Source organism: Bos indicus x Bos taurus, chromosome 25 (genome assembly GCF_003369695.1).
Source record: "Bos indicus x Bos taurus breed Angus x Brahman F1 hybrid chromosome 25, Bos_hybrid_MaternalHap_v2.0, whole genome shotgun sequence".
Lineage (NCBI taxonomy): Eukaryota > Metazoa > Chordata > Mammalia > Artiodactyla > Bovidae > Bos > Bos indicus x Bos taurus.
The window spans coordinates 16665972-16675983 of NC_040100.1; the positions used below are offsets into that span (position 1 = coordinate 16665972).

The 10012-nt window shown below is 54.1% G+C and overlaps 1 protein-coding gene across 1 annotated transcript; it reads left to right on the forward strand.

The window, feature by feature from the left end:
* The first annotated feature begins 1347 nt into the window (after window positions 1-1347).
* On the forward strand, window positions 1348-9952 carry SPNS1 (sphingolipid transporter 1 (putative)). The gene is made up of 12 exons (XM_027527144.1): window positions 1348-1976; window positions 2073-2138; window positions 3777-3913; window positions 5086-5237; window positions 5329-5395; window positions 6183-6328; window positions 6952-7107; window positions 7419-7608; window positions 7980-8045; window positions 8549-8647; window positions 9162-9333; window positions 9613-9952. Exons 1-12 carry the CDS (start codon window positions 1736-1738, stop codon window positions 9705-9707), a joined length of 1587 nt encoding a protein of 528 aa, XP_027382945.1. The 5' UTR covers window positions 1348-1735; the 3' UTR covers window positions 9708-9952.
* The last annotated feature ends 60 nt before the right edge of the window (window positions 9953-10012 follow it).

Genomic DNA, 10012 nt, shown 5'->3' on the forward strand with positions numbered 1-10012 from the left:
TTCAGGATTTGGAATAGCTCAACTGGAATTCCATCACCTCCACTAGCTTTGTTCATAGTGATGCTTTCTAAGGCCCACTTGACTTCACATTCCAGGATGTCTGGCTCTAGGTGAGTGATCACACCATCGTGATTATCTTGGTTGTGGAGATCTTTGTTGTACAGTTCTTCTGTGTATTCTTGCCACCTCTTCTTAATATCTTCTGCTTCTGTTAGGTCCATACCATTTCTGTCCTTATATTGAGCCCATCTTTGCATGAAATGTTCCCTTGGTATCTCTAATTTTCTTGAAGAGATCTCTAGTCTTTCCCATTCTGTTGTTTTCCTCTATTTCTTTGCACTGATCGCCAAGGAAGGCTTTCTTATCTCTCCTTGCTATTCTTTGGAACTCTGCATTCAGATGCTTATATCTTTCCTTTTCTCCTTTGCTTTTCACTTCTCTTCATTTCACAGCTATTTGTAAGGCCTCCCCAGACAGCCATTTTGGTTTTTTGCATTTCTTTTCCATGAGGATGGTCTTGATCCCTGTCTCCTGTACAATGTCACGAACCTCCGTCCATAGTTCATCAGGCACTCTATCAGAGCTAGTCCCTTAAATCTATTTCTCACTTCCACTGTATAATCATAAGGGATTTGATTTAGGTCATACCTGAATGGTCTAGTGGTTTTCCCTACTTTCTTCAATTTAAGTCTGAATTTGGCAATAAGGAGTTCGTGGTCTGAGCCACAGTCCTTATCCCCTGCCTATTTCAAGTGAGACCATCTGAGGGCGCAAGGACCTTGGTCCCGCTGGGAGGTGAGGACACACTGGCTCCAGAAGGTGGAGTCTAGGGATGCTTTCTTCAACATCCGCTGGGAAAGTTCAGGGGTTTACCGGTAGTTGGGTTGGGGAACTGGAGAAGTAGGGACGGGGTCGCGCTGTTCACCATTCATTTATTCATCCAACACGTATGAAAGCCCCAACCTGGACACCGTGGGGGAGAGAGTAAGAGCTGTTTGTTGGCACGTCTAGAGGCCATTGGGTCGCAAAGAGTCGGACACGACTGAGCGACTGAACTGAAATGAGAGATGTTTACTACTTCCAGAACCTTTAAAGGCTCCATTATCTCTTTTGATCTCCTTCGATAAGAGGTCTGCCCAGTAGCGCTGCAGATAAGGAAGCCAGAGATTCGGAGCGGGGAGGCACTGCACCAGTTCACCCAGACACCTTTAGGTCGCTGGTCGCGGCGGGAACGCAGCCGGCGGAGGACCCCAGCGAGCGGCCCGAGTCACCTGACACGGGAGAGGCTGCGAGGCCGCAGGGGCGCGCTCGGCTTCCGTAGCCGCGCCGGCGCCCGGGCGTCTACCGCCCCAGCCCCTGCTCCAGGGTCACATGACAGGCTCTTTGGCAACATGGCGGTGGCCGTATTGCAGCACCCTGGCTGAGCGACCGCGAGTGCAAGTGGGCTCCTACCCGGGCCGAGGGGTGGCCTCAACCGGGGAGCAGAGGATCACAAACTCTCTTCAACCCCTTCCTGTCTCCGATCTCACCCGAGTTCCACTGGTCCCCTCCGCGCGGTGTGTCCGCCGGCGCGGGGACGCATGATAGAGCCCGGCTGCCATCCCCCGGCTCTGTGCTTCGGGGCAAGCTCCTCTCGTGTGTCCAGGCACATCTCCCTCGCCTGGGTTCCCTCCTTTCTCCAGCCTCCTCCTCTCGCAGGTGGGATCGTCGGTGGGACCCGCGGCCCACCGGGACCATGTCCGGGTCCGACACCGCGCCCTTCCTCAGCCAGGCGGATGACACGGACGACGGGCCGGCGCCCGGCACCCCAGGGTTGCCGGGGTCCATGGGGAACCCGAAGTCCGAGGATCCCGCGGTCCCGGACCAGGAAGGACTGCAGCGCATCACGGGCTTGTCTTCGGGCCATTCGGCTCTCATAGTGGCCGTGCTGTGTTACATCAATCTCCTCAACTACATGGACCGCTTCACCGTGGCTGGTACTGACTTCTGGGAGAAAGTTAGAAGAGGGGAAGGGAGCGGGGTCCTGAGTGGGGCTGCCTCGGACGGCCCATCCTGAGTCTTCTCCTTCCCAGGAGTCCTTCCGGACATTGAGCAGTTCTTCGACATCGGAGACGGTAGCTCCGGCCTCATCCAGACCGGTAAGTGGAGGCTAGGCACACACAGCGGCTCTTCTTTCTGTCCTGCCCTCCTTGAGGCCACATGCTGGCCTGCCTGGGGCCTCATTTTTGGGAGGTACTGTGGCCAGAGCTAGGGGAGATGGCCTCGACTCTACCCTGAAGCTGTCCTGTTTGAATAGGACACCACATTTAAAGAGATTTCAAGAGGGAGTCAGTTTAGTGTAATGGTATTTAGGCCGACATGGGTTTAAACATCAGCTTTTCACTGAATGTGATGGTAGGTAAGGCCCTCGGTTTCTCTAAGCCTCACATTCCTTGTGGGTGAGATGGAACTCATAATAACCAAACTCACCTCCTAGGGCTGATGTGAGGATTAAATGAGGTAATGCCTGTGAAGTGGATTGTGCAATGTCGGCAAATGGTAGGCACCCAGTAAATAGTAGCAGGAGGGGAAGAGGTGAGTGTTACTTGTTCAGAACTTTGGGATTTGTGGGAGAGGCAAAGCCAAGACCTACTCCTCTTTACCTTCCTTCCCTCCTTCATTCATTTCTGAGCACCTACCTGTGCCAGGCTCTGGAGGGAGTGCTGATGACATCCAAAGAGCATGGCAAGACCTCTTAGTCTCATTGTCTTCTAATCCTTTTATCAGCCAAAGAATCTGGGTTATTATTCTTATTTTATAAAGGAAGTAGGTAGTATTTTTATAAAGAAAAAATATTTTTAAAGCTATACTTTTATAAAGAAACTGAGGCTTGGAGAAAAGTTAAGACTTGCTTAGGGTCATACAACGAGTTTGAGGCAGAAGAAGAGTTTGAAACAAGGTCTTGCAGTGTTTTTTGCTCCACTCCAGGCCACTAAGGAAATGGAGATATTTAAGCCAAAGTTGGATGGAATGAGAATGGGATCACAGGTCCAGTTCTGCCCAGCTCCAAAGAGTTGTTGAGTTAGGGAAGAAACAGGTCTTTCTTGGCAACCTTGTTCATGTTTTCATTCACCTTATGTTTGCTGGGCACCTGTTTTGTGCCAGGCATTGTGTTAAGGGATGGAAACACAGTCATGCCCATTACAGGCAAGGTCTTTTTCTTCTGGAGCTAACATTTTGCTGTGCATGAGCGGGCAACAGTCCCTAAACTAATAATGAGGTAGTATTCTATAGGAATAACTGTTATGTCAAAGAAGACAGAGTAGATGAGATAGAGATTGGATATGTGGTGGTTGGGAAGGTAAAGAAGCTGAGGTCTGTGAAGCTCAGGGGAGAGGAGAGATTGAGAGATGGAGAGGACAGCATCTCCATAGCCTTCAATACCAAAGCCTTAAGTTGGTATTGAACTTGGCAGTTGGGCCATTGGTGCAAAGTGGAAATGTGGATAAGTGTGAGGTTGGAGAGGTAGGGAGGGGTGGATCAGATAAGATTTCGGGCCAGGGTATGGAGGATAGGATAAGTCAGCTGGGCCATCCATTCTACAGTGGAAGATTTGAAAGACATTGCAGACGGGGTTGGACGACTACTCCCCCAGCCCCAATCCATCCACACCCCAGAAGGAAGCTGTGATGGTTTCAGGATTGGGAGTTGTTCTATCCCTCTTCATACTCCCAAGCTGGGGTGGAGGCTGGGGTCGGGGTACTGAGGCTGGGCTGTGACTCTCTGCTTCCCCTCAGTGTTCATCTCCAGTTACATGGTGTTGGCACCTGTGTTTGGCTACCTGGGTGACAGGTACAATCGGAAGTATCTCATGTGCGGGGGCATTGCCTTCTGGTCTCTGGTGACACTGGGGTCGTCCTTCATCCCCAGAGAGGTGAGGTCCCATGCTGGTTCCTGCTCGCACCCCCACCCCCACCCCCTGCCCCAGCCCTCCCATCAGTCTTCGCTGCTGCTCTTTGGAGTCACTGCAGAGTGGGCCTGCGGAGCTTGTGTGCTTCCCTTGGTCCATACCATCTTTTATCCCTTGCCTGCCTGAATCATCTGCCCACCCCATCCTCTCCCCTGTTCTTCCAGAACCTTCTTCTGTCCATCATCCCCTCTCGCCCTTTGACTGGCGATTGACTCCTTCCATTGCGTACCAAACGCTCCTGTTCCTCTGCCATGGGAAAAACCTTACCCGACTGCCCTCTGTTTGTCTTCCTTTTCCTAGCCAGACTTCCCCAAAGGCCCCCTTACCCAGCTCCAGTCTGGGTGAAGGGGCAACCGGTCAAAGGCTCTGCTTTGCCTGTACTTCCTCTCCTCTCACTCTCGCCTTGAGCACGGCTGGCTTACCTGCCCCCACCACTCCATTGCCAAAGTCAACAGGGCCCTCTCAATTGCTAACTGTAGCTCCCAACTTCCTAGGCCTGTTCTCCCTTAATCTCCTGGAAGCCTCTGGCTCTGTTGACCCACTTCTTCCTTCCGGAAACTCTTCTGACTTCTCTGACTCCCCTATTCTGGTTTTTGCCCCGACTCTCTGGCTGTTGCTTCTTTACTCCTTTAAACTCTCCTCTGTCTGTTGTCACTCTCTGCCCTGGGACTCTGTCTCCTCAGCCCTGGACACTACGTACTCTCCTTGGGTGATCGTGCCTTGTCCTTAGCTTCTAGTGTCTTTGGCAGACAAGTAAACCCCCACCTAAGATCATTATTCACTACTGGGGTGTCTTGGATGGGTGGACGAGATAGAAATAAAGATTTATTTTGCACCAATAGGTGCAAAATAATGAATAGACCTTTGGTGGTCCAGTTCTCACAGTAGTTATGTGAACAAGTTGTTGTTATTATCCCCTTTTGCAGATAAGGAAACTGAGGCTCAGAGAGGTTAAGTTGCTTTCTCAAAGTCACAGCTAGTAAGTAGTGGAGCCAGGATTCAAGCTCAGGTCTGTTTGCTTCTGAACCCCAGGCCTCTCCTGCCATCCCCGCCACCTCCCCAGAGCGGGCTGGTGAGATTGGCGGGGAGGCTGGCCGCAGCGCGGGGTGCCACCTCCCCCATATCTCATTCCCCAGCGATTCTGGCTGCTCCTCCTGACCCGGGGCCTGGTAGGGGTTGGGGAGGCCAGTTACTCCACCATCGCGCCCACCCTCATCGCTGACCTCTTCGTGGCAGACCAGCGGAGTCGGATGCTCAGCGTCTTCTACTTTGCCATCCCAGTGGGCAGGTGAGTGGACCTCGAGCCTGATAGGGAGGCAGGAGGGCCTCGCCTGGGACGTGACTGACCAGCTGTCTCCTCCCGCACCCTCTTTCCCCAGTGGTCTGGGTTACATTGCAGGCTCCAAAGTGAAGGATGTGGCCGGAGACTGGCACTGGGCTCTGCGGGTGAGTTGGGTCACAGCCTGGGGGAAGGTCAGCAATATGCTCACTGACCCTTTTTTACCTTCAGGCACCCCCCTTTTAAGGCATTACTCACTCTGCTAAGCCTGCGGGAAGCCTAGCTGCCCTCACTATGAAGCCACACACTAGATAAAACTCTTGGTTACAGGTGATAGAAGCCATTGTAAACTGTAAGCCCCCTAATGGGACTGTATTGGAAAGTCCCAGGGTGAGCTTCAGGTAAAGCTGGATCAGGACACCCACACTGTCCCAGGAATTTGCTCATCTTTTTTCTCAGCTCTACTTTCTTCAGTGTTATCTTCATTCTCAAGCAAATAAAAGCTCCACATGTTTATCTTCCCACTTACAAACTTTAGCAGCCTGGATCCTTGAGTAGTAGTCCTGGATGGTGTCTGATTAGATGAATGCAGGTCACATGCCTTCCACTGAATCAACCAAGGCCTGGGAGGTTAATGTGACTCTTGTTGGCTAAGTCTGGGTTTCAAGCCCCACCCTGTTTGAACCAAATGAGTTGAGAGAGATGTAGGGAGTGGTTTCCCAAAAGAAAGTTAGGGAAAGTCCGTGGTTGCCAAGGAGGGAGTAGTTAGGCTTGCAGAAACGGGATCCATTGACCGTGACAGTCATCCCTCCCCTCAGTCACAGGTTTAACTTCCTTGAGCAAGCACTCACTGGTTGTTTGAGGTCTTGCCTTTACACACCCTTATGGTCTCTCATTCCCCAGGGCTGAGTACCTCCCAGTCTGTTCCCTTCCTGAAGCCCACTCTTTCCCCAGGTGACGCCAGGTCTAGGAGTGCTGGCTGTTGTGCTGCTGTTCCTGGTAGTACAGGAGCCACCAAGGGGAGCTGTGGAGCGCCACTCAGACTCACCACCCCTGAACCCCACGTCGTGGTGGGCAGATCTGAGGGCTCTGGCAAGAAAGTGAGTTTCAGTTCAGTCGCTCAGTCATGTCCGACTCTTTGTGACCCCATGGACTACAGCACGCCAGGCTTCTCTGTCCATCACCAACTCCAGGAGCTTGCTGAAACTCATGTCCATCAAGTCGGTGATGCCATCCAACCATCTCATCCTCTGTCGTCCCCTTCTCCTCCTGCCTTCAGTCTTTCCCAGCATCAGGGTCTTTTCTAGTGAGTCAGTTCTTCAAATCCGGTGGCCAAAGTATTGGAGTTTCAACTTCAGCATCAGCCCTTCCAATGAATATTCAGGACTGATTTCCTTTACTGGAAACTGACTGGTTTGATCTGAGTTTAGTTCCATCCTAACCTAACATCTGAGGCCCCCAGGGATGCCCTGGGGTCTGTTTTGAGATTTACTTGGGTGTGGTCTTTGTGTGTTCTATCAGCTGACCCTACCCCAAGGCAAGGAATGCTATCACCTTGGCCCCTTTGTGGCAGCTGCTTGAATTACAGGCCCAGATCCTGGGAGCTGGGACAACCATTACACCCAGTGCCCAGATAATTCAAATAAGCCAGAGAGGAAGAACAGAGGTCTCTGACCCTGATACCTCAGTGGAGTCTAACTTCCTCCCTCCTGATTGTCTACAGTCCCAGTTTCATCCTGTCTTCCCTTGGTTTCACTGCTGTGGCCTTTGTCACGGGCTCCCTGGCTCTTTGGGCCCCTGCTTTCTTGCTGCGTTCCCGTGTGGTCTTGGGGGAGACCCCACCCTGCCTTCCTGGAGACTCCTGCTCTTCCTCTGACAGGTACCTGGATGGGGACTGGGCTGGGGGGCCCTGCAGGTGGCAGGGGATGAAGTGGAGAGGGTCTGTGATTCAGACTCAGGCAAGGAGCGTCTGAATCCTGACTCCACAGCTACTTCCTCTCGCAGAGTCTCGGTTTCCTGGTCTGGGAGTAGGTGTCTTCCTCTTGGAGCTTTGTGTGCCATGGGGTTCTGTGCCTAGATAGACCTGGGTTGTGAGCGTGGCTGCGATGGACCATCTCTGGGCCTTGGGGGTGAGGCTAGGGGGCTTGCCAGGCAGAAGGACTAGCCCCCCTTTTCATCCCCCTCCCCTAGCCTCATCTTCGGACTCATCACCTGCCTCACCGGGGTCCTGGGTGTGGGCCTCGGTGTGGAGATCAGCCGCCGCCTCCGCCGCACCAACCCCCGGGCTGACCCACTGGTTTGTGCTGCTGGCCTCCTGGGCTCTGCGCCCTTCCTCTTCCTGGCCCTCGCCTGCGCCCGTGGCAGCATCGTGGCCACCTATGTGAGTAGCCAGCGGGTATCTAGGGGGGTGGTCTGGGTCCAGGGTGGAGGGATGGTGCACCGAGGGGCAGGATTGGGGTCAGAGCCGACTCTGGAGCAGGAATGCCTGGGTTTGCATCTCAGCTCTGGCCATTCTTAGCTGTGTGACATTGGGCAAGTGACTTAACCTCTCTGAGCTCAGTGTCAACTGCTGTAAAATGGGATTGCTATTAGCACCTGTCTCCTGCGGGTGTTGTGAGGGTTAACAGAGTTAACAGGTTAAAGGAGTTAACAGAGGGCCCTGGTACCTGGTGAGCCCTCCACATATCTGCTCATGTTGTGGTGAGACCCACCCCATGCCCCCTCCTTCACCACCTACCTCCCATCCTCCAGATTTTCATTTTTATTGGAGAGACACTATTGTCCATGAACTGGGCCATCGTGGCTGATATTCTGCTGGTAAGTAGGTGGCTGGCCCAAGGTTACCCCAGTGGCGGATGGGAGCGGGCGGTGGGTAGGAAACCTCATGTGTGCTAAGTCGCTTCAGTTGTGTCCGATTCTTTGCAACCCTATGGACACTGTACCCCTCCAGGCTCCTCTGTCCATGGGATTCTCCAGGCAAGAATACTGGAGTGGGTTGCATGCCCTCCTCCAGGGGATCTTCCTGACTCAGGGCTTGAACTCATGTCTCTTATGTCTCCTGCATTGGCAGGTGCATTCTTTACCACTAGGGCCACCTGGGAAGCCCCATAGGGAACCTCACTTGTCTTGAATTGTGATGGTCACCCCTTTTTCAGAACGTAGTCCTGAGACTGACTTCCAGCCCCAAGTGGGCCTGTAGTTTGGGCCTGCCCTGCCCTTCATCCCAGCCACACCTCTGAGCTGGGGTTCCCCTGATGTCAGCCTGGGGTGTGCCTCGGTCCTGTCCTTACCCTCTGCCTCCTGCTCCTCTCTCCCACCAGTACGTGGTGATCCCCACACGACGCTCCACTGCCGAAGCCTTCCAGATTGTACTGTCCCACCTGCTGGGTGATGCTGGGAGCCCGTACCTCATTGGTTCGGTGAGCAGGACCTCTTGGCCAGGCCTGGGGTAGGCTTCAGGGGCACCCTACGTTCCTGGCACCAGCCAGTCGCCAGCGGCCTGAGCACAGGCCAAATAAGAGGGTCCAGTCCAAGTGAGGCATCCGAGTCCCAGTGCCAGGCACCCCTCACCTCGAAGCCTCAGCTCTGCCGGCAGGATTTTGTCTTGGTAGATTTCCGCCGGTGAGGTCCTGGCTTAAGTCTTCTTTGTTCTTCTGGAGTTTGGGGGCTTCCTTTCCATGCCTCTTTCCTCTGACTTTTCTTTTCCTTCTTTTTTTAAAATTTTTTTGATGAAAAATTCTGCAAAGTCTTTGTTGAATTTGTTACAGTATTGCTTCTTTTTTATGTTTTGGTTTGTTGGCTGTGAGGCATGCGGGATCTTAGCTCCCGGACAAGGGGTCGAACCCGCACCCCCTGCGCTGGAAGGCCAAGTCTTAGCTACTGGACCGCCAGGGAAGTCCCTCTCTTGACCTTTCTTTCCCTGTCTCCCTGCAGATCTCTGACCGCCTGCGCCGGGACTGGCCCCCCTCCTTCTTGTCCGAGTTCCGGGCCCTGCAGTTCTCTCTCATGCTCTGCGCCTTTGTGGGGGCGCTCGGGGGCGCGGCCTTCCTGGGCACCGCCATCTTCATCGAGAGCGACCGCCGGCAGGCTCAGCTGCACGTGCAGGGTCGGTCGGGCCTCCCCTCTGTCCGTCCACAGCTCCCTGTCTAGCTTCATGATGCTGCCTGCTGGTCCGTCTGTCTGCCCGCCCAGCCCCGTGTACCTGGCCTCTCTTAGTCCTCAGCCCTCCCCTTCCTTGGCTTCGGGGCTGCCTGACCCATGAGCTTATACCCTGCTGTGTGCCCAGCTCTGCTGCCCTGTCCATTTGCCACTGCTTGTTTGTCCCCTCCCTGGGCCTGTGTTTGTCTTTCCATCCAGCCCTGGCTCTGATTCTCTTCCCCGGCAGGTCTGTTGCCTGAAACTGGGCCCACCGATGACCGGATCGTGGTGCCCCAGCGAGGACGCTCCACCCGGGTCCCTGTGTCCAGCGTGCTTATCTGAGGGATCACCGCTTGCTATCTGCAGACCTATCACAGCTGGCCCTGGGCCCACCCTGGGAGGTGCCCGGGGCCCAACTCCTCGGCTAGCCCATTTTCTGGGAGGGGCCTTGGGCCATGTTCCAGCTCCCACACACTACATGGGTGGCCAAGTGGGGACACTGGGGGCTCGGGACGGGGGAGCCCCTGCCCCTGGAGCAGCCCTGGGGCTCGGTGCTATTTGTAACTGAATAAAATTTGTAGCCAGAACCCCAAGTGCCTGCTGGAGTCTCTCTGGGTTAGGGACCTCTGACCTCTGGATGGTGGGAG

Excerpts from the sequence above, each read along its gene's own strand:
- SPNS1 (XM_027527144.1), top strand. The coding sequence starts at position 1,736 with ATGTCCGGGTCCGACACCGCGCCCTTCCTCAGCCAGGCGGATGACACG. Across the intron at positions 3,914-5,085 it reads CGTCCTTCATCCCCAGAGAG|CGATTCTGGCTGCTCCTCCT; the intron begins GTGAGGTCCCAT and ends CTCATTCCCCAG. Across the intron at positions 7,108-7,418 it reads TCCTGCTCTTCCTCTGACAG|CCTCATCTTCGGACTCATCA; the intron begins GTACCTGGATGG and ends CCCCTCCCCTAG.